Source organism: Guillardia theta, assembly GCF_000315625.1.
Source record: "Guillardia theta CCMP2712 unplaced genomic scaffold GUITHscaffold_28, whole genome shotgun sequence".
In the NCBI taxonomy this organism is placed as follows: domain Eukaryota; class Cryptophyceae; order Pyrenomonadales; family Geminigeraceae; genus Guillardia; species Guillardia theta.
The window spans coordinates 507253-529156 of NW_005434646.1; the positions used below are offsets into that span (position 1 = coordinate 507253).

Consider the following 21904-nt stretch of genomic DNA (forward strand, 5'->3'; position numbering starts at 1 on the left):
AGAAAGGAGGTCGAGCGGCTAGCAGGGATGGTCTACCTAGAGGGGAGGCCCAAGTTCCCTCTGTCCATGGTTCACCTCGGGGTCAGCGTGGAGGATCGAGCAGCTGGGGCGGGTGCTGGGCCGAGAATCTCGAGCGTCGCGCGGGATCTACACGTGAAGGGTGAGGGTGAGGGTGAGGAGTGAGTTAGAGATTAGGGTACAGGAGAGGGAGGGAGGCTGGATGATGGAAGGGAGAGGGAGGGAGGAGAGGCTGGAAGAAGGGAGGGAGGGGAGCGAAGGGAGGGGAGGGAGGAGAGGCTGGAGGAAGGGAGGAAGGGGGGCAAGAGGTAAGGAGAGAAAGAGATGAAGAGGACTAGGGCGTGGTTAAGGAGAGGACGAGGTCGAGGAGAGGGAGGGGAGGAAGGAGTGAAGATGGTTTTCCTGGTGTCTTTCCCTCACTGCTGAGCAGGAGACTTGAGGGTCGGCGATGAGATCCTCAGGATCGACGGGCGAGACGTTCAGTCGCTCCCCTCCCAACACATCGCGCGCCTCCTCTTGGATGCTCCCGGGACTCGCACGACGTTAACCTTGCGAGCAGGAGCAGCCAGCAGCGCAAAGCCACACACGGCAAGGATGCTTCCTCTGCTCCCTCCCTCCCTCCCTCCCTCCCTCCTCCTCCTGTCCAACGTCACCCCCGATCTCTCCTACTCCTCCTCATAGCTACTCTCAGCACCTACTTCTCCTACACGATGTTGGCATGAAGACTGTCTGCGGCAGGTGGTGGTGAGCAGGGCGCAGAGGAAGACGGAGGCAGCGAGCTGGAAGTTGGAGGAAGAAGAGGGCAGGAGGGCGCTGGAGCAGTACAGGGCGATGACGGACTTGGCAATGGCGCATGCCGCAGCGGTAGGCTAACCACCTGCTCCTCTCCTCCTCCTCTTTCGCTGTCACCGCTGACGACTCGGCGATGTCAGGAAGGGAAACTGGTCGGGCTTGACCTTCAGGTTGGACTCTTGCGGGAGCTGGTGGAGAAGGAGGCGGTGGCAGCCAGAGAGCGGGAGCGGGAGAGCCGCCGGCTCCAGCAGATGCTCGAGCAGCTCGACCCGGTGAAGGCAGAAGAAGCTCTGGAGCAGCGGGAGAGAAGGAGGAGGTGAAGTATATAAATGATCCATGTCCTGAAACTCCGCAGGCCTCCATCCCCACCCCCTTTGCAACTTCGTCCTTTTCTTCCTTCCTCCCCCTCCACCCCCCTTGCTCTTCCCTCTCCTCTCCTCCCTCTCTCCTCCCCTTCATCCAAATGCTCATCTAATTCTCTTCCTCCATCTCTCCTCGCCATTCCCCACACCATCTATACCCATTCTAACAAGCAGGTTTGAAAATTTCAAAATTCGAAATTTCTCATTTGGCGGGAACTCGACCCCCTCAGATCTTGGGGAAAGAGTCGGGGTGGTAGACTTGTAGACTGTTGACGACAAGGTAGACGATCCATATGGTGATGAAGAGGACTGCTGACAGGACGCTGGCCCACTTGGGCCCGCCGAGCTCGAAGCCGAAGTAGGCGCGGCGGACGAAGAGGATGGCAAAGGAGATGACGGTTAGACCTACGAAGAGGATGGTGTTGAACCCCAGGCTCCCTCCGATCACGACGAACCCTCCCTTCCCGTTGTTCTCTGGTAGGAAGGGAGCATCGTGATTCTCCGTGAGTGCATAGTAGGCAGGCGGTCGCATGCCATCTTTCCCCTGGTACTTTTCCAGCCACCTGCGAGCAATCGTTCAGGGCGACAGGCAGCAGCACCAGCAGCAAGGCTTCACTTGTCCGTGGGGCCAACGCTAGACCAGTAGATGGCAGCGATGAGCCAAGGAAGCCCCAGGCCAAGGTAGACGTTGACCGAGTTGCTTCCTGTGATGTTGCCTATGGCGTTGTCGGCATTGTTGTCCGACGAGATCGCCAGCATGGAGGCGAAGGTGTCGGGCAGCGACGTGCCGAGGGCGACGATGGTGATGGCAGTGACGGCATCCTCCAGCCCGACGACACAGCCGAACAAGGAGGCGAGGTCGGAGATGAGCGTCGTGACAAGTCCGATCATGACAAGGGCAACTATAAAAGTTGCCCAGCCGTTCCAGTACTGAGGAGGAGGAATAAAAGCAGCAAAGAACTTCCAGATGAAGGTGATGTAGTGGACCGTCAGCTCGGTGTTAGTCGTATCCTCGAGGTTTTCTCCCCCGTTGACCGTCAGCGCCTGCCGAAACTGCATGGACCATGTCAACTCCTCGATCGACATGTCTGCTGGGGAGATGCGAATCTCGATCCTGCTCTTCTGCCCCACAGAGGCGCCACTATCCTTGTCCTCCAACTTCATCTCTGCATAGAAGCAAAGCTGGAGGAACATCATGGTGAGCTACCTCACGAGAGATCGAAAGTTTTCAGGTCTTACGTCTCCTTCGTGATCCACGAAGTTCTCCAGATGATGCTTGTTGATGCGGATCTGGGCAGCAGGAAGGAGTCAGAGCCATGCTGAGGGGGGCAGGGACGAATGACCTGCACGTGCTTGAGAATCTCGTTGTCACTCCAATCCAGGACCGCATCGATGGCATCGTAGTGGAACCCAGCCTGAGGAAAGCACAGGATCAGCAAGACTGAGGGGGCAGCAGCAGCTGCTGAAGGTCAAGTCGGGACCTTGGCAGTGTCGTCCACCGTCCTGACCCGCAACCGAGCGTCTCCTCGGCTCCCCTTGAGCCGCTGAACGAATAGGGTCACCTCCGCATCCTCCGTCGTGCAGGACTTGGGGTCCTCGTCAGACCACTCGAAGACCCCGGGCCCGTCCATGTCGATGATGGTTACCTTGGTGCTGTCCCGCAGCCCCAGCCTGGACTGCTGATCATCTACCGTCAGATTGACCAAGAAGTTGAGGTCCTCGTTCCACTCGTCATCATGGATGATCGTCAGTGGGATCGTCTTCTCTACTTCCCCCTCCGCAAAGGAGACAGTCCCCTTTGTGCTCTGGTACGACTTGCCCGCCTTGGCCGTCCCGTCAACCGTCTCATAACTGACTGTCGTGGCACAGTCCACGTTGCCATATCGCACGATGGGCACGAAGACTTCCCCTGCCGTCTCGAGGAAGGAGTATTCCTCCGCGGGGAACTGGAAGTAGGACAGGTCCTGCGAGATCATGCTGGACCTTCTCCTCAGGAACTCGTTTTCAACCTGCTTCGGCTTCGCTGCCGACAGCGCCCCAAGGGCCTGATGCCTGTACTTGGCTCGAGCGTTGATCTGCTCCATGTTCGCATCTGGAGCCACAGTATCCTTGGTCCCATCGGACGGAGCGACCTTGGCGCTGAAGCTGAAGTATCCTCGATCAGCCAAGTATACCAGGAGGGTAAGCACGGGGAACATCCCGAAGGTAACAGCCGCCTCCTCCACAGTCACCACGTTGGGAGTCCAGACGGAGACAGATATGTACATCCACAGGTAAGCCAGGACGGAGGACATACTTGTGAGAAGAAACACAGTCATGTTGTCGACCTTGCGCCCGACTCCGGCAGGCAGTGCCAGCATGCAGACTGCGGTGATGATGTTGAGGTTGTAGGAGGCCGACCCCACCACCGTGCCCGGGCCGAGGTCACCCGAGAAGAAACCCGAGAAGCAGATCTCTATCACGGCCAGCAGGATCTCAGGGGTCGACGACCCGAGGGCCATGAGCGTCAAGTTGGCAACCGCTGGGTTCCAGATTAGGTTCTCTACCTCTTCGTAAACCGGATTGCCACCATCGTCCGTGACAGTCTGCCCGTTGTCGTCCTTCCTCAACACCCTCTTCTTGTACGTTGTGTTGGTTATTCTTTCAATCCCCGCCATGAAGGCATCGCTGAGGATCGACACCCCTGCGAAGCACCACAAGAGTCCCAGCAGGTACAGGAACGCCCGGAAGCCACGCGACCACGTGTACTCGTACGGTATGAACGGGAGAAAGTGAGTTCCTTCTCCACCCGCACAGCAGCTCATCTTGGCCTTCTCGCCTTCGCAGAAACCATCTCCAGCCCCTACGATCTGTGCTCCACAAGAGAGAAGGAGAAATTGAAGCAAACGCCGTCGACATGATGGAGACATTGGCATGTGCCGTGCAGATTGCGTGTCAGGGTGCGAATCACACCTTCTACATGAGCTCCATTCCAGAATCTTCAACCATACAGACACCCCTTTTTGAAAACGACAGTCAGAATCTAATGTTGCAGTGGAAAATCATCGTTCTCATCATGAAAATAAATCTTGAAACCGCAAAAATTCCCTTGACAACTGTAGACATGGAAACTACCTACCACTGACCCAGCCTTTTGTGACCAATCTTCTGTTCCCTGTATCCTTCTCCTGCTATGCACGTGTACCTCCTACCGTACTCAATCCTGCCTCCCAATCTAGAATCAACAAATGGGGTCAACGACAGTGCCAATGCGTGAGGTACTTTTGCGACATTCTTCCCCAGCGCCTCTGATAAGACGCTGGAGCTCGTCCCTTTCCATCAGATCGTCATCTCCTCTCCATCTCTGACCTCTCCTCTCCCGTGCTGTCCTCTACCTCAGCCCTGGCTAACGGCGCTCTACCTTTCCCCAGTATGGTCGTTGAACATTCCCCGACATCAATCAACAGCTCCCACTGCGTTAGAAGCGCTACCCCACCCTCAGTTCGGCCTCAACCTCCCCACCCCACCTCGCCCCAGCAAAGTTTCTACCTCTCCACCCCGTCGTTACTTCCACCACCCCCGTCACGTCCCGTTTACTCTACGGTACATTATTACTACAGACAACCCTCACAATGGTGATGACTATAACACCCACCCTACAAACCTGAGACCGTCACGGTGCTCAGATAAGGGCCCTAAGTTGCTTCAAGTTGCTGCAATTGTACTACCCCCTTTCCTAGCCAAAATTTGGCTAACATGGGGTGGGTGATTGAGCGACTCTGAAGAGCTTGTGTCAGGGAGGGGTGGTCCTTGAAGGATTGAAACGCACGAGGGGGTGGTACAATGAGCAGGTGATCACTTGAAAGTTTTACTTAACTTGGAAAATGGACCAGACGGCCCCGGCGCCTGAGAATATAAGTTCACAGAGTCAGTGAACTGGACTCGGAGTCCGGCAGTCGTCCGGGCCGCCCGGGGGCTACTGCACAACTGCAGGCTGTGGCCCGGCAAACCTTATGAAATTGAGATTCGCATGCTAGGACCAAATGCCGTACATCCTTTTGTATCTCCCTTGAGATCAGCAGGTCTTACAAGGCTATGACCTGAACTATGACCTTGGTCGTAGGAGCTGACTCCAGTTCCCTGCATGGCTGCAACTGCTATCGCAAGTGGGGTAGGTTGTCCAGTTGTAATTTGCACAGAAGGTGGGGTACTCTGGGATAATCGTATGGTGGGGGTTATCACCCCCACCATATACAATTCCATCTGTGCCCCTGCTACTACCCTACCTCTTCGTATCATTCGAAGCAGGCCTAGGCTCAAGGCGAAGACAACAAATAAAGGACCCCAGCCCCCTTCTCGAAGACTACCCTGACGACCCACCCTACCCCTACACCTCTATCCTGCTCCGAAGAGAACAGCCTCCACCGGCCACAGAACAGCCGTTGAACTTCTATGGGGGTGGGAGGCTTTTTTACCGGGGTGGGGGTGGAGACAGCCAGGAATTCCCTAAGAGTTGTTATGGCAGGAGGCAGGGTAGGGTGATGATGAAAAGCGGGTGGGGGTCTATCTCTTCATGATGTTGAGGGGGTAGGGTACGTGTCGTGCTGACAGCAGGCTGGTTGAGACCATTACACTACGGGTGGGTGGTTTTGTGGTAGTTGGGTAGGGTAATGGGGCGGTACTAGATGTCTAGCAATACCTTGAGGATGTGGGTAGGGGTGGGTTGATCACGAACGATTGAAAGTAGTCGATAGCTGGGGTGATTTTGGGGATATGACGGGGTAGGGTCATATATGTATGGAGACATGGGGGGTGGTGTCAGGGGTTGAGATTGAAGGTAAACGAGCACAAAATCGGGAGACTGCCAGGGAAACGACGAACAGCAAGAGACAGCGGAAGGAGAGAAGAGAGGAGGAGGAGAAAGAGGGAAAGAGATAAGAACAAGTCAAGGAGCAGACGTATTAGAGGAAACTCGCCATCTGCGAACTGATAGCACGGGATTTGAACCGAGTTGTACAGAAAGGCGTGCAAACTCTGTTTGCTGGTTGAATGATATCAACCAGGACCCGAAGCAGTAGTGAGAGAAATCTTTTTCGACATCATATTTCAAGGAGCTATTGTTGACCGAGAAGATGCTGAGAAAGGGAACATGTCTAGTTTGGGCACTGCAGTCTTGTTCGATAATGTTGTCGACAGCTGCCTTCGTCAATGGCCCGATCAGCTCTATTGAATTGCGCAGAACAGGATCATCAGACAGGCTTATGCACCTGCTGCACAACTTTGAGAGCTCAAGCTGCAGTTGCCACAAGCGCGAGAGGCCATGTTGCAGCTGCCGTTCAAGAAGGACAACCCCGCACATGGTCAATGTTGCGCCTTCCACATCGGCGGTCGCTTCAGGAACGTCTCCCAGCAAGAAATCTGTGGGCACAGACCCGTCAAAGCTCTACCTGGAACCGAACACGATGTTTCCTGCACCGGAAGGTCCCTCCACGCTGGATTGGAACGAGACGAGCCACAGTGGAGGCGACGCACTGCTTGAGCTCTACCACGGCTCGAGTCGAGTTGTCATTGTAGAGTACTGGTACAAGAAGTGCGCCATGTGCAAGGTGATGCAGCCTCTGGTGCAGCGAGTTGTGAGAGAGTTCACGGGGAAGATTCACTTCGTCGAGGTTGAGGTGTTTGAGAGCAAGAAGGTCGTGCAGCATGCCGGCCTGCGCAGCGTCCCGGCGTTCCAGGTCTTCTACGACGGCAAGATGATCGACCATTTCTCTGGGTTGCACACGGTGAAGGCGATGCGAGCCATCTTCTCCAACGCGCTGGAGATGACGGCAGAGAGGCTTGACAACTTCTCCCACGCGGAGGTTCGGTCATGACAGGGGACAAAGCTCGAGGAGCCTCGTTGCACTGATTGTTTTACTAAGAAAGGTTTAGCATCATTTGATTGAATTATGTACATCTTCAAATGTCAAGTTGTCAAGTGAAGACGAGTGGCCCCTGGGTTCCTCGTCTCTCAACTTGTTAACGAATGTTCTTGCAGGAACTGCTGAGCGGGCAAGATCACCCGCAGCCATCGCATCCTGCTCCGCGCCATGTGGCCACGAAAGGCTCGTTGGATCCGGACAGACGCAAGCTGTCGCCACATCGCCCGCACCTTCTCTCGCACGCTGTGCCCTCGCCACTGTCGCTGAATCCTCAGCGCTCCTCGATCCTCCCTTGTGTGAGAGTCTTGAGGGAAAGCAAGCAGCAGATTTTCGTCTTCTTGTCGCTTTGCCTGCCATCTCCTCCAGTGCTGTTGGATTGCTACAGCGCTCATACTTAGCTCCATGCGCTGCTTCACCACCTCCTGGATCTCCGCCACCTTCATCCTCAGCAGCAGATCCTTGCGGGCTAAGAAGCCCCTCATAGCAACCTGCAGCTTCACGCAGGACGTCACCCTCTGCTGCATCCAATCGCTTGCCAGCAGCGACTTCAGCTTGAGCTCCTGCTCGACTCTCTTCCTAGCGAGGAAGCATATGTGGGCACCTTGGATGCGCCTGGCAGCATGCACTCTTGCCTCCTCGTGCAACTCGTAAAAACGGACGCTCTTGACCAAGATCAGCTTCTTCCTTGACAAGAACACACGAAAGTTGCTTTGTATCAAAGTTGCCTTGCGGCCCAAGAGCTGCGGGACACAACCTTGTTCGTATGCTTGACGAGTACTCCTTGCGACAAGAAAGCGAACGAGCTGCATTCCGATCCGCTCCGATCTTCTCGTTTTCGCTTCGGCGAGGGCACCTCGAGCGGACTTTGCCCTGATCGCTCTTTGAATTGTACCGATCCGGAGCTTCCATTCGCTACCTACACCATCTTGTACAGTGTCATGAGCCTGCTCGCCCCTGTCCGCTCCTTGCCGATGATGGATGGAGTGTAAAGACGAGAATATCTTGAATAAAGCTCTCTCCCTGAATTCAGTCGCGAACTTTCTCTTCGCCTCTGCGTATCGCAGAAAGCCAACAATGATGATCTTGCACTCCATTTGACGTGATATCAGCCTCCTCCTCCTCTCCAACGCATGGAAGACTTTGATCTGCAGAAACACAGCAGCGCTTCTCCTCCCCTGCGACCTCCTTTCCTCTCGTACTGCTTCGAACCGCCCCGCTGCTAGATGCCTTCGATAGGCACACTGGATCAACATGCACTTTTCCCTCCTCGTGCGAGAGAGAGTCATGAGCACAGGCTTCTTCTCCTTCATGGGCTCAACTTCATCCACCTTCCTCATCGGTTGCTGCTCTGGAGGGAACTCGCTTGCCATGTATCCATCGACACTATCCATCAGCCTCATGTCCACAGGAACCAATCGCATGCAGCCCGTGGGCTGGAGGTTGTTCGGTGAGGCATCCAGCTGGCATCCAGCCTGCATCATTATGTCATTGGACAAGATCGTACAGTTGTCGGAGGTGTCGTTGTGAGGGTTGAAATCTTCAGCCACCACATCTTGAAAACTCGGAGAGCCCTGTGGGTCGACCGAGTGCCACGTCATCATCTTCTGGAACTCCTCGAGGACTCGTCTGACGACCTGGGCCATGATTTCTGCCTCCGATCGAAGGCCTCCGGAGTGAGCGAGGGAGCGAAGAGTCGTCTGTCTCCCCAGTCTCTTGTGCAGCATCATGGCAAAGGCAAGCATCATCTCCGTCACGTGCATAGATTTCACTATATCAGAATGAGCATCCGAGACTGAGATCAAATCCGACGAGTCATTGTTGCGGTCTTCGGGCAGCCCTGACAACCTTCGTCTGGCCGCCATGCAGATTAGCTTGCGGATCCCCATCGCAGCTTCGAGAGAGTCCCTGGAGAGGACCGCAGTTCTTCTCGACTCGATGATGAAGCTCCTCCCATCTTCAGTCCGCGACATCTCTGTTTGCTCTCTCAGAATGAGCTCATCCTCTGTCCCGTTGTCCTCGTCAAAGGATCTGTATGTCACTTGCGAGAAATCAGCCGCCAGGGCGAATTTGCCTCCATCAAACACGCCAGGGCTCGCGATGAACAAGTCCGATGTCTGGTGTCTTCCCCTCCTACCATCACCGAAAGAGGCCACGTCAGGTATCGGCAACTTCACGCGGTCCGCCAGTGCTTTCTTGCTCGCGTCCCTCCTTGGTTCCATGTCGATGCTTTCGCATTCAGGGAATCGAAGATATGTCTGCTCGCTTTGTTTACCGCACTTGCCCTGGACAGTCCTGACGGACTGCGCTGATCGCTTGTCCATGCTGTCCTCGCTCGCAAGCTGTGCGAGTGTTCGAACGGCAGTCATGTGATGGGAAGGGCGTGGTTTTGCTCGAGCATGGCTGACGAACGCAGCTTGAGCAGAATGTCTCCTCTCAGTGGCATTGGCCTCGCACTTCAATATCATTCTGCTGAACTGATCGAAATCATCTTCTTGGTAGTCAGTTCCATCGCATTCCAGCATGACAGCCGGATCTGGAAGGCCAAGTTTCCTCCTCACTCGCAACCTTCCCCTTGAGACATCAACAGTCTGTGGATAGACAAGATGTTCGTTGTGAAACAAATCCATTGGAAAATGGTGGTAACAGGAGCTTCAGATGAAGAGAGGGAGGACTCAACGGACAAATCAATCAATGGTGGAAGAGGTATCAGGAGAGGTGGAGAGGTCAAGCAATTACGAAAGATTAGGAGGACCGCGAGGGAACCAAGTATGAATTTAAGTAATGTGTGGAGGAGAAGGAGAAGAAGGAGGAAGTCAGGATGGAGGAAGAGGAGGAGGTCGACGAGGAGGGAACGAAAATCATCCTGCTGCCATTTCAACGCACAAAGTTTGTTTTTGTTTCAACAACTTCAACGGGCCCGCCGGTTTCCCGTCCGACCGGGCGGCTCCAGTAACTGAGAAAACACAGTAGGTGACCGGAACTTAACTTTGAGTAAAAGTTTTAGTCATCAACAAAATGGTACATCTTCAGTACCTGAAGTGGGGTGATAGTCTTTTTAGTATTGATGAGCAAGGGGTAGGGTGGGGTCGATCGCAGCCGTTTGTCAAGCTGCCAATGACTAGGAGTAGGGGTGGTGGTCATATATTGAATCATCTTAGTCGAAGGGAGGGGTCACTAGTGCACCGGATCCAAATTTGACTGAGCCTGGAATGATGGTCCCGTCCACTCAGCGACTCATATGGGCAGGTAGGGTACTTGATCCACCGTATGGCTCGACAGGTGGGCCGGGGGTACGACCGGATTATGATGCAATGAAGGCCTGCTGTAGGAACAGGGGTGGGTGGGGTCTCATTTTCAAGGGGTGGGGTTGTCCTGGCTTGAACGACTCTCATGGGACGGCGAAAAGAGTGAAAGACAAGAAAGGGAGGAGATGTTGAGAAGAACCCCTAGCCGAGCGAGTCACCGATACCGACTTGTTGAGGTGTAGAAGCAGGGAACCTGTTTGTTGTGCTGTATGGTCATCATAGGGGAGGTGAAGGGGAGGGGAGGTAGGAAGGGAGCTAAGAGAGAGCGGGAGGGCAGGCGAGCAGGAGAGGAGGATGTCACACCATTGTCAGCCAAGTGAAAGAGAACACAGACGAGGATCAATAGACGGTTCCTGCAAAGGTTGGATTGGTCATCGACTCTTAACGATGGTGCTTCAGATTTGTCAAGAATGGGTGCACTTCAATCGTGTTGTGCAAGTGAAAATCCCAACGAAATCAAAGGGAACATGCAGATTAAATGTGAGTCTCTTCCATCTCAAAAAAATAGTCCTTGATTCGGAAATCTCACAGCTATACAAGATCCAAACAATGGTCTGCCGGATGACTGGTACAAAGCTTTAGCAACTTTAAAAGCACTAACCAACCTATCACAGGACTGATACGTCCTTCGATCATGTATCTCAATACCTTCATGCCCTGTTTTCGCTCCATTTAGAATGTTCTACAGACTGCAGGAGAGTCTTCCCTGATGGAGGACTCCATCGGTGGCGCAAGAGGGCCTTCATTTCGAACAATGACAAAGCAAGACTATCTTCTATTGTATGGTAATCAAAGCAAGTATTTCTATGTCTGATTGTGCTGATCGAAAACCTCAGATGGGATCCATACACTCCTTAAGGAGCGCAAAATTGGGAAAGAACAAGAAAACGAGCTATACGAACTGATTGGGTAAGTGCGATTCCCGTGTTGTCCAGCCGTCATCTGAGGGTGGAGGAAGTCAATTTCTCATTAGACTGACCCTTGTCTACAGGCAGCAAGATCGACGATTAGCTGCAGCGTATATGAAATTCAAGGAAACGAACAAGGAATTCCTTGAGCACTTGGGCCGAATTCCATCGTTGTGATGTGTTGTCCTCACAGGTTGAGGCTCTCCTGGAGCCGCTCTCTACTAGAAACAAAATATCAAACGGAGGATTTCCCAAGAAGCCTTCAGCTCAAATTTGAATAGGGGCGAAGGAACCATGCGTGATCCTCATAGCCGCGCAAATGCAGCTGAATGGAGATCAAAGCAATTCCTCACTCGTGACTTTCCTTGAATTTCCGCTCACCTTTCTACCTCACCATTCTATTAAAGCTGTTCTTGACAATCATATGTATACATTTGCTCACGGAGACGAGCGGAAAGGAGCATAGTGGTAGTACTTGGGTCTTGTGTCTATCCGAAGGTGCAGCCATGGCACTCCAGACCCTTCGGTGTTCACCCACACAGACGAAGTTGGGCCCAGCATAGAGAAGTTCCCTGCCTGATCAAGGACATTTTCCTGCAAAGTTCGCCCAAGCTCTTGAAAGAGCTTTAATTTGCTTGAATTGTCTACATCCCTAGGAAAAGACAAACATCAATTACAGGAAGGATTCACAGCCGGCCTCACCGAAGGAATGTGGAAATCTGAGCATGGGAGGCATATCTATCCACCTCCTTGCCATCAACTGACCGGTCAGGAGGGACAACAAGAAGCGCATCCCGGCTGAGACTAGGAAACACTCTTGTCTGACCATTTGCACTCCCAAAGCTCGTGCAATCTGCCGGAGATCCCTCCAGAGATGGAGCATCCAAGCACACAAACTGGAACTCGACCGTGCCAGCCGTTTTGCCTGTATTGAGGGAGGTAATCATATCTTTGTTTATTGTTATCGCCACAGATAACTCAATCTCGTTACCTGAAAATGGAACAGTCTCCCAGAAATATGATTTGAAAGGGACCGAGTTCATCACATTGAAAAGTAAAAGCTTGAATTCTTGAGAAGAATTTAGCAGTTCAATACACTTCTTCCAAGAGATCGCATCGCCTGCATGGGTAAACTTCGCCTGTACCACAACAGAAGAAGAGTCCAGAGAGTCAGCAAAGCTTTTACAATCATCCTCCAGCAGTCTCACCAGCACTCCGTTCCCTCCTTGAATCCTGTTGAGCATTGCTGTGAAAGAACCTTGATGGAAAGACATCAATCCTTCGCCATGAGCCTCTTTGACGGGATCAATGCCGCAGGCTCCGTGATGAAAGCATGCGAGAAAGAGGAGCAGGAGAAGTCCTACTATTCCCAGAGGATGTCGCTCAAAGCCCATAGCATAGCAGCCCATAGCATAATTCCGTTACGGATTGTGAAAATTTCGTAACGGAATTATTTTCTTTAACCGTTTCTAACGTATTACTGGACAGGTGTACCGTGGCGGACATGACGGAAGTTCGCATGGCGGGACGAGGAGAGGAGGCGCTGAAGGTGAGAAATGACAGAGAATTGCGCGATGAGAGATGTATTGTGGTGGTGATGATGAGAGATATGGCGAATTAATGTGTTATTCCATGCCCCCTTTCGTAGATTAGGCATTGCTGTTGGGTTCCATTATGAGAGGGAGAGACAGGGATTAGAATTGTGTTGAAACAGTTATGTCACATACCATAAGGAAACCTGATATTTTTTTACCAGATGTTGGACAAGGATCAAAACGATCTATACATCAAGTTTAAAATGCTTCAAAGACAGCTTGAGTTTATTGAAATCCAGGTTACTTTCCAGGAACCATTCAAATTTGGTTGAGTGTCAAACGCAGGAAGAATATGTCAAGGATGAAACCAAAAATCTCAAAAGGGAACTTTTGAGAGCTCAAGAAGAGGTTGGAAAGGATTCGAAGTAGTGATGCCTAATCTTGGAACCAGGTCAAGCGCATTCAATCTGTTCCGCTGGTTATCGGACAGTTTCTGGAGATGATAGATGCCAATCATGGCGTTGTGAGTTCTACTGGAGGAAGCAACTACTATGTCAGGGTATGGTTCTCCATGTTTTGTTATTTCTGGAATGCTCATGGTCTGGTTAGGTGTTGAGCACCATCAACCGTGAGCTGTTGAAGCCGAGCTCCAGCGTTGCTCTTCACAGGCATAGCAATAGCGTCGTCGATACTCTGCCTCCAGAAGCCGACTCCTCTATCCAAATGATGCAGGTTATTGATTTGTTTTTTTGTTCGACCCAGTTTTTTCCACCAACGATGATGCGCACAGGCCGGTGAGAAACCGGATATTACTTACGCGGACATCGGTGGGAGTGACATGCAAAAGCAAGAAATTCGTGAAGCGGTAAGAACGAAGTTGACATCTTGACCTACCATTGGAACTTATTGGTTGTACAGGTTGAGCTTCCGCTTACCCACTTCGAGCTTTACAGACAGGTGTGCGTTGTTAGAGTGACGGATATTCATACAATTCATAGAGTTTGACACACCTGATGATAGATTGGAATTGAACCTCCTAGGGGCGTTTTGTTATATGGGCCACCTGGTACTGGCAAGACAATGATGGCAAGGGCAGTTGCTTCCACATGTATTTACTTCACTCTTGCTTGGAGCTTGTCTAAATATTACTAGGCAATGTCTCGTTTATCCGCATGGTTGGTTCCGAATTTGTACAGAAGTATTTGGGAGAAGGGCCTCGTATGGTGTGGATTTCATTTTGATGTCTCTTGAATCTTAACTTACGTCTTATGATTTACCAAGGTTCGCGATGTGTTCAGGATGGCAAAAGAGAATGCGCCTGCGATCATCTTCATCGACGAGATAGATGCAATTGCGACGAAAAGGTCTGAAAGGCTCGAAGTTGCTAGGGAACGCTAAGACATGACCATGCAGGTTTGACGCCCAGCATGGAGCAGACAGAGAAGTTCAACGTATTCTTCTAGAGCTGTTGAATCAAATGGACGGGTTCGATCAATCTGTCAATGTGAAGGTGCAAAAATCATATTAATTTATTGATTGTCGTTGTTGAAATTGAAAATTCTGAGCAGGTTATTATGGCAACCAATCGTCATGATACCTTGGATCCAGCACTTCTAAGGCCTGGTCGTTTGGACAGTGAGTGCAGTAACAAAAAGGGATGTCGCGACTGAATCTTCTCATCAGGGAAAGTCGAATTCCCTCATCCAGATCGCCGTCAAAAACGTCTAGTGTTTCAAGCCTGCACAGCAAAGATGAATCTGTCGGATGAAGTTGATCTTGAGACCTTTGTTTCAAGGTTACAGGCACATGTTTCAACAGCTTGTGCCTTACTTTTGGAATCAGGCCTGACAAGATTAGCAATGCGGACATTGCTGCGATCTGTCTGGAGGCAGGCATGCAGGCCGTTCGTAAGAACAGGTGATTGTCCTGAGCGATATGGTTTGCCAGTGACTTGTGTGTCAGGTATGTGATTCTCAACAAAGACTTCGAGAAGGCATACAAGATAACAATCAAGAAACAAGATGAGGAGTTCTTGTTCTACAAGTAGACATTGTTGAGGCTATCGGTACATCGATTGCCATCGAGTTGGAGAACAACGAACTTGCCATTCGTGTGTTTTATTTGCCCATCAATGCACGAAACAAAAAATATATCTTCCAAGACGTGCATCGCTCGCATTCGTGCAGCAGAAATCTTAGAGATCCTTGGACTCGCTTACCTCAGAAAGTTTCTTCTGAAGATCAGCCTTCGCATCCTTGCATGGTTTCCCCCCCTTCTCCACCTTGTGCAACTCAACCTCGAACACGAGAGGGTTGTATGGGGGGATCTTTGGAGGAGATCCTCGCTCGCCGTACGCCATGTCGTAGGGGATGAATAGTTCCCACTTGTCTCCTTCACACATGAGCTGCAGCGCCTCCGTCCACCCCTTGATCACTTGGTTGGGAGCGAACGAGGTTGTCCCGCTGTCAAAGGGAGTCCCGTCCTTTAGCTTGCCAGAGTAGGTGACCTTGCAGGAGTCTCCAACGTTGGGGGAGGACTTCTTTCCTTTGCCCGTCCCCTCCTTGATGACTCTGGTCCACATGCGTGAACGGAAAGCAGGGAACGATGGAAGAAGCTTCTTTTACCTGTAAAGCATTCCGCTCGGCAACTTTTTCACGCCTTCCTCCTTGGATTTTTCCTCAAGGAATTTCTTGCCCGTGCGGATGTAGTACTTCTTCATCTTCTCTTCGTTTGAGCTCTTTGCCAGCGCAAATGCTGCGCAGCACACGACGACCGCGATCAAGCAGATCAAGAGGTGCTGCTTCATCTACAAGGAGAAAATTGTCAAACCATCATGAGAGATCTACAGAATGAACTGTCGAGACCTACTGAGTGTTCTCGTGACGTATCACGCTAATCTTCTACACGTCTCTCCATACATTCTTCCTCAAGTGTGACAGTGCGATTTCCTTGGTGACCCATCACCAATCCCATCAGCAATCAGGTCTTTCCTTCTCGCTCCTCCTCCTCCCTCTCCCTCTCCACTTGTCTCCTTGGTTTCCCTCGTCTCTCCTTGCTTTCTCGCTTGCACCTCCCTCTCCCCCATCCTGACCATCAGATCGTACAAAGCATGCCGCCGTAGAGTTCCAGAAGTTTCCTGCCATGGCTCAACCAACATCTCAGGTTCCCGTCACGGCGTCGCACAGGGCACTAGTCGGCGCCGGGCGGCCGCCAGGCGGGCCGCCGGTCGGCTCCGGCGAGCCTCGGAGGGAGACGTCGGAACTTGAATGATACGAACTGATGAACGAGTTTATGGAATTAATTAGTCGCGTTCGCTGGTCCTCAACAACCTGTCCAGCTGGTCTACTTGCACTTGGTACTTCATTTGCTTTCTCTTCGCCTTCGTCCTCGGGTTCACCTGGAAGACATACACTCAGTCATCCAGTGACTGCAAGTCCACCTCACCTTTCTTGGCTTCGCCTTTCTGCGAAGGTTGACCGCGTGACGGATCGTGTTCTTTGACCAACAGAGTGAGCACAAAGAAAAGAAACAAGAGGTCAAAGGCTGACCGTCACGTTGTCCATGACAAAATCTGGCTCGCTCGATTGCAAGTCGTCTTCCAACAGCTGCCCTGTCTCGCTCCAATACAACTGATCCAACTTTGCAACTTGATACTCAAGTGCTGTCTCCGCGAAAGTCTTCTTCTTCTCTGCAGATAAGTTTTCATCTTCGCTCCTCTTCCTCGGCTTTCGCTTGAATATCGTATCCATCAGCCTCTCCCTTCGCCTTCTCTCGGATGCGGTGATCGGAAGGATGGAATTCTGTACTGAAGCCTTCTCCTTCTCTGCCGTCATTAGGCTCCCCACCCCTGCCTGACCATGGAGTTTCTGTAACGTATTGACCATGGTCGACCTGTTTTCAGACCCAAAGTCGGCAGGGCCCAGAAATTGGTCGTCGATGTAGGTGAGCAGGTCTGGTTTCTTCAACGACTTTTTCACTTTGGCGTATTCTTGCAATCCTTCTCTCAAGATTCTTTCATCATCGAGGGGCATAGTGAGATATTTCACGGCCTCGTTGAGCCTCGAAGCACTGTTGCGATGATGCAAGGGCCCAGCGTCATGTAAAGTTCCATCCCGAAGCTGCAGATACTCTCTTTCATGCTTGTACTTCATCTTCTTGAGGATTCTTTGTTGCTCCTCCTTGCGCTTGAGGGTTCTATTGAGAAACTTCTCGTTATAGAAGAGAACTTCCTTGTTCTGATCCTCTGATTCTAAAGACCAAAATACGTCCGGGTACTTGACTTCCCCAAACTGTGTAAGAAACGGACCCTTCTTACGTTTCTCTCTCAGATCCAGCAACTTATCATCTACAACAGCTTCCCAGTTTCGATCCATCTCCTCTAATTCAAGCAAGCACAGGTTCTTGAGCATCATTTCATTCTTCAATATCTCTTTTTGCGCAGAAGGAGTATGTTTGGCAAGAATCCTATCATACTCCTTTTGCAGTGTCGGAACCATTGCATGCCATTTTGCGTTCGTTGTATCCTCGAACAAGTTCTCGTACGAAGATTCTTCCGTCTCACTAGAGTCAGCAAGGGTTTGGACGCCATACACCGGGCTATCTGCACTGCCAAGTCTGTATTGTTCGTACTCAGTTCTGTCGAATGGCCCGTAATTTTGCAATCCCAATGAAGATTCTGAGAGATTCAGCGACGATTCATGCGAATCCTCGTCTGTTTGTCTATGCAGAGGCTGAAATGCCGAATCTGAGGGCACAAGCGCATCGTGGTGAGGGATCTTCTTTCCTGTGTTTGATTCCACGTACGCTGCCAAAGCCTGAGGCATGTGCCGAATGTTTGAAGAAATCTTTCCAGACTCAAGGAAGAACTTGAGATCTCTCACCAAAAAGACAAAATCTTTCCGCACATTGTCAATATCGCTCATGCAATCTTGCAACGAATCCTGTTTGACACCTTTGCTATCTTGATAGCACTTAACGTACAGCGCCCACAACCCATTCATGGACAAGCCGGAGAGAATTCTGGGCCCTGGATTCTTGCTGCATGCCATGCAAGGGAAACTCACTGAGTGCTGCAAGTCGACGATGTGGTAGAAGTCGCAGAACTGCCATTGTCGCAGCAGTTTCAGTGTGAGACTCTTCTTCTTCTTCTTTCGCAGAACGATCGTTAACTTGGTGCCATTTCTTCCATTCAAGAGATTCTGCACCCGGGCAAGATCGGAGGAATCAACCTGATGGTCGTCGATACATTCAATGATGTCTCCAACCTCAATCTTGCTGCAAGAGAACGCAGAACCCTGGTGAACGAGCTCGCTGACAGTTATGGGCCTGACTTTCTTGATCGATGATGAGGACTGTTTCTTTCCAACAGATACATGCCATTTCAGCCCAACATCTCCAGGGACAATCCTCGAATCATGCACATGGTCGAAGTAGAAATCTGGAAGTTCAGTTCCCCAAGGCTCCTCATCGATTTCCGAGGGATTTCGAAGAGACGGACGAGGTTTCGACAGCATGCTTTCGCACAAGAAGAACTTATGAAAGTCCAGCCAAGGATTCTCCTTGACCGTTTCAACTTCATCTCCACGAGCTTTGGAAAACTCGGCAAGGTAACCGGAGTACATCTTGGTGAGGAAATCATATAGGTTGTCCTCTACCACCAGACGATCGAAGTGGCAGCGAGGGTTGTTGCTGCATGCTAGTCTGCTGACCATGTGCCTCTTCTGCCTCTTGATCTCATTGTAGATCTTGGCGATAGAGAGCATTGGCTCGTTGGAGAAATGAGTTCTTGAGCTGCAAACCCTCCCTTCCACCACCTGGGGGTCCAAACTCCCGCTCTGATGAGGAGCCCCTGCAAGCTCCAACAAGCTGACAGACAGAATGGCGAGGAGGAACTTTCCTTCCCATCTTCGACCCCTCCACCTTTGCCTCATCTCTATACAACGCACCCCCGACATCCGCCCCTACACCATGGTCAGGACGCGGCTGCCTTTGCCTTGGAACCAAACACAAGGCTATTAGATGAAGCTGCCCTGTAACTGCCCTGTAATATTAACTAAAGTTCTTCCTCGAGGGCAGTGAAACAGTGACTGGCCCAATTGTACGCCGATGCTGAGGCCCCTTCCTTCAGCTTAGTTCGTATGTATCTGCGGCACTAGCTAGCTAGTTGTAGTACGGCGGTAGAGGCCCTGCCGCAGTGCGTGACCCGTCACAGCCGCTGAGCCCGGCTGGTCACGGCGCTGCCACTCTCAGGCTGGCTAACTTTTAAAAAAAGGTCAAAAAAGACAGAACTGTTTTCAGTCAATAAAGTATCAATCAGGATGCTCAACACCGCAAGGAGGAGAGATGGTCGCGATGCCGCGTGAGTTGCTCGAATCTCGGTGCTTGAGGTCGCTGATATCATAGTACGCCGTCAGGTGGATGAACTTTGATGGCTCAGACGCGAGGAGTGTTGGAGTCAGCTGGAGGGCCGACGCTGTGGCACGAACGGTAATGTTGGTTTTGCCCTCATCTCAGCGCCACCATGACGGCAAGTTGCCAGCGAGATGATGCTGAACCTGTTGATCTGTCGCTCAGAAGTTTGGTGAAGTTCCATTCAGAATGCATGCACTCCGACAATCAGGCAAAGTTTGCCGCGCGGCAGAGAGGAACCGAAGTACACAGCACCACGCCGTTCAGTTCGATGGCGACAACAAACCCCCACTTCAAGGCGATCGTGAATGCGATTCAGCAGAACGACATGATCCTTTTGAAGAGGTAGACTCGAGCATTCACTTTGGGAGGCAGAGTCAACTGAGATGGTTGAAAGGTTGATGCGATTGGAAACTGGTGCTCAGAGCAATTTTTATCGCCGCCACGTGAATGTACGTTGATACTCTCGTGGAGAGTGGCAGACCTTGACAGCATCGTTTTCTTACAACCCACCATTTTCGTCAACTTCTGCACCTCCTCCACACGATCCAGGTCGATGTGCATGATGACCTCGGGAGGACTCCCTTGCATTTCGCCTGCGCCCTTGGAAATCAAAACGCGGTGAGTACGGACTTTTCCGGTCGCATTCATACTTGTGACAACTTGTATGTGCGCTAAGGTCGATATTCTACTTGATGCAAACGCAAACCTGTCTTCTATCTCAGCTGAAGGGAAGACCCCACTAATCCATGCCGTTGAGCGAGGACACACAGGACTAGCCTCGGAGCTGCTCATCAGGCTAGCCCTTGGTAGGATGGGCCCTGAGTCGCAAGCGGTTCATGGGGGGAGATACATAGAACACGACGATCTTTCTGCTATGATGTCTGCGTCGCAATACAGAGGTCCCCACGTGATAGACTCATTTGGAGATGACGGAGGGTTTGGACTCACATACCCTCACCGCGGGTCCCTCCCTCGAAAATCGATTCAGCGTGCAGCTTTCGGTCCCAGTGAGCTTCCTCAGTCCCTCTACCCGATGTGGATGCCAGGAAACAAAGGAGTGCTGGGGGCCGGGGAGGAAATGAGAATGCCGAGCAGAATCTCGTGGTCGAAATCAACCAACGAGTTACTCGGGGAGGCAAGACCTCACCTGGCTCCCAGCGTGCGGACTAGAGCAGAACCCGAGACATCAGGTGTGTTCGATGGGCTCAGGGGACAGTACCATACAGGTAGGGTAGTGGCGGGTCTGAAATGTTTCTCACGTGCCCCAAGGTCCAATGAACATCCGTCCAGAGTCGAGCTCGCAAGATCGGCAGATGAGAGAAGCAGCCAATCAATCCAACGTGAATCGTAGGCCGGAAGAAGATGCTCCTTCCATGCTGAGGCGGCAAGACGAAGCTCCAGCCCCCATTAGTCAAGCGTTCAGTGAAAAGGCGATGCTGGAAGAGATCCTTCTTGAAGTTGAGACAAACAACAGGCTGCAGGCGAACGAGGCTGTTCCAGGTAGATGAGAGGGGCCAACCAACAAGAGCTGACGGTCGTTATGCTAGACGTTGTTGGGTCACATAAGACCTTGGGATCGCAAAAGAATGCGCAAGAAAGAGGTGAAGAGAAGAATCTACTGCCCAGAGGATTTTCCATTGTACTGAGTTCTTGTTGTGCAGCAAAAAGTAGACGGGAGTGGTCGGCTGGTGATCAGCATTGGAGCTCTATGTTCTGGTGATTGCACAGGTGGTCCTACTCGTTGGAAAACTTCACTCAATGAAAAGAACAAAAACGAAGCAAAAGTCGCATGATGATGATGGAGGTACTAGATTTCGATTCTTCATGGGCCAAAAGTGTTCTCAATGTTTCAAGATTATCGTCACGATGATCATTATGGGCTATGGAAGAAGTCATCGAGACATTCGAAGCAAGAAGATGTCTAAGCATCTTCTTCTTCTTCGTCGTCCTCGTCTTCGCCCTGTTGAACCCAGTCGATGAATTTCCATCCTGCCTTTCTGCAGTCGATCGCATCATCGAGCTGAAAGTCTGGATAATGCTGCTTGAGTCCATCTTCTTTGCGGTACCACGTGTCCATCCGATCCTCGGAGATGATCTGCATGATGTCATTGAGATGAACAACAAGGCTCGCGATACTCACGTCGTGTTCCCATAGTTTTCTAAGGATGTCGTCGTACTTCTTGATTCCCCTCCGCTTCTCCTTGACAATCATCAGCTCCATTGCGAAGAGAAATGCCATTTGCTGCTCTTCAGTCTTGCAGCTTGCTTTCAACAACTCCTTCCTTTTCACAATCTGCAAAGTTCCAATCATCAACCAACAGGCACAGTGAGGTTCCTCGTACCTCATCGGTCAACTTGGGCGCATTCAGAAGGCTGTCGTGCAGCGAAAAGATCAGAGATGTAAATTCATGAAAGACACATGCAAGGTGATACAAGTCACGGATATGAAGGCCAGGGACAACCAATGCACGCTGCCCTGCAGGGCTCTCACCTGGCAGTGATCAGGAAGTGGGCCTTGGCGAAGTCCTCATCAAAGCACATGCCGCCATACACGATCGCATCTTTACCCCCAAGGCCTTGAAGCAGCTCCGCCACTTCCTCGTCGGTCTTGCCCCCCTCGAGAGCCTCCCGCAGCTCGGCGATCCTCTCGTCCTGGTCCGCCATTACGACTCC

At 51.6% G+C, this 21904-nt stretch overlaps 9 protein-coding genes across 9 annotated transcripts; 4 read left to right on the top strand and 5 right to left on the bottom strand.

The window, feature by feature from the left end:
* Window positions 1-612: 612 nt before the first annotated feature.
* GUITHDRAFT_137924 (hypothetical protein) lies at window positions 613-1130 on the top strand (the record flags this gene model as incomplete). Its single annotated transcript, XM_005833878.1, has 3 exons — window positions 613-666; window positions 757-882; window positions 951-1130. 3 exons carry the CDS (start codon window positions 613-615, stop codon window positions 1128-1130), a joined length of 360 nt encoding a protein of 119 aa, XP_005833935.1.
* Window positions 1131-1425: 295 nt separating this feature from the next.
* GUITHDRAFT_41650 (hypothetical protein) lies at window positions 1426-3901 on the bottom strand (the record flags this gene model as incomplete). The annotated part of the gene is made up of 4 exons (XM_005833879.1): window positions 1426-1632; window positions 1806-2354; window positions 2522-2587; window positions 2654-3901. Coding segments are annotated over 4 exons (2070 nt in total), but the record flags the coding sequence as incomplete, so codon positions are not given.
* Window positions 3902-6032: 2131 nt separating this feature from the next.
* GUITHDRAFT_152251 (hypothetical protein) lies at window positions 6033-7111 on the top strand. Its single transcript, XM_005833880.1, has one exon. It carries the CDS (start codon window positions 6509-6511, stop codon window positions 7022-7024), a length of 516 nt encoding a protein of 171 aa, XP_005833937.1. The 5' UTR covers window positions 6033-6508; the 3' UTR covers window positions 7025-7111.
* Window positions 7112-7161: 50 nt separating this feature from the next.
* On the bottom strand, window positions 7162-9699 carry GUITHDRAFT_162854 (hypothetical protein; the record flags this gene model as incomplete). The annotated part of the gene is made up of 1 exon (XM_005833881.1): window positions 7162-9699. The coding sequence occupies one exon, from the start codon at window positions 9697-9699 to the stop codon at window positions 7162-7164; it is 2538 nt and encodes an 845-aa protein (XP_005833938.1).
* A 2024-nt stretch (window positions 9700-11723) lies between these two features.
* Window positions 11724-12328, bottom strand: GUITHDRAFT_107309 (hypothetical protein; the record flags this gene model as incomplete). Its single annotated transcript, XM_005833882.1, has 4 exons — window positions 11724-11937; window positions 11988-12045; window positions 12112-12210; window positions 12277-12328. The coding sequence occupies 4 exons, from the start codon at window positions 12326-12328 to the stop codon at window positions 11724-11726; spliced, it is 423 nt and encodes a 140-aa protein (XP_005833939.1).
* A 713-nt stretch (window positions 12329-13041) lies between these two features.
* GUITHDRAFT_70091 (26S proteasome regulatory complex, ATPase RPT3) lies at window positions 13042-14867 on the top strand (the record flags this gene model as incomplete). Its single annotated transcript, XM_005833883.1, has 14 exons — window positions 13042-13119; window positions 13166-13228; window positions 13272-13379; window positions 13430-13552; window positions 13611-13685; window positions 13739-13777; window positions 13841-13928; window positions 13973-14043; window positions 14102-14184; window positions 14234-14330; window positions 14389-14455; window positions 14504-14615; window positions 14663-14737; window positions 14783-14867. 14 exons carry the CDS (start codon window positions 13042-13044, stop codon window positions 14865-14867), a joined length of 1164 nt encoding a protein of 387 aa, XP_005833940.1.
* Window positions 14868-14921: 54 nt separating this feature from the next.
* GUITHDRAFT_86578 (hypothetical protein) lies at window positions 14922-15628 on the bottom strand (the record flags this gene model as incomplete). Its single annotated transcript, XM_005833884.1, has 2 exons — window positions 14922-15390; window positions 15445-15628. Coding segments are annotated over 2 exons (560 nt in total), but the record flags the coding sequence as incomplete, so codon positions are not given.
* A 3712-nt stretch (window positions 15629-19340) lies between these two features.
* Window positions 19341-20951, top strand: GUITHDRAFT_107312 (hypothetical protein; the record flags this gene model as incomplete). The annotated part of the gene is made up of 7 exons (XM_005833885.1): window positions 19341-19573; window positions 19626-19680; window positions 19781-19849; window positions 19908-20457; window positions 20501-20731; window positions 20779-20832; window positions 20893-20951. The coding sequence occupies 7 exons, from the start codon at window positions 19341-19343 to the stop codon at window positions 20949-20951; spliced, it is 1251 nt and encodes a 416-aa protein (XP_005833942.1).
* A 201-nt stretch (window positions 20952-21152) lies between these two features.
* On the bottom strand, window positions 21153-21772 carry GUITHDRAFT_137930 (translation initiation factor 5; the record flags this gene model as incomplete). Its single annotated transcript, XM_005833886.1, has 4 exons — window positions 21153-21326; window positions 21372-21524; window positions 21574-21604; window positions 21723-21772. The coding sequence occupies 4 exons, from the start codon at window positions 21770-21772 to the stop codon at window positions 21153-21155; spliced, it is 408 nt and encodes a 135-aa protein (XP_005833943.1).
* Window positions 21773-21904: the final 132 nt, after the last annotated feature.

What these genes read in the sequence shown, in the direction of transcription:
- GUITHDRAFT_152251 (XM_005833880.1), top strand. Translation starts at nt 6,509, where the DNA reads ATGGTCAATGTTGCGCCTTCCACATCGGCGGTCGCTTCAGGAACGTCT.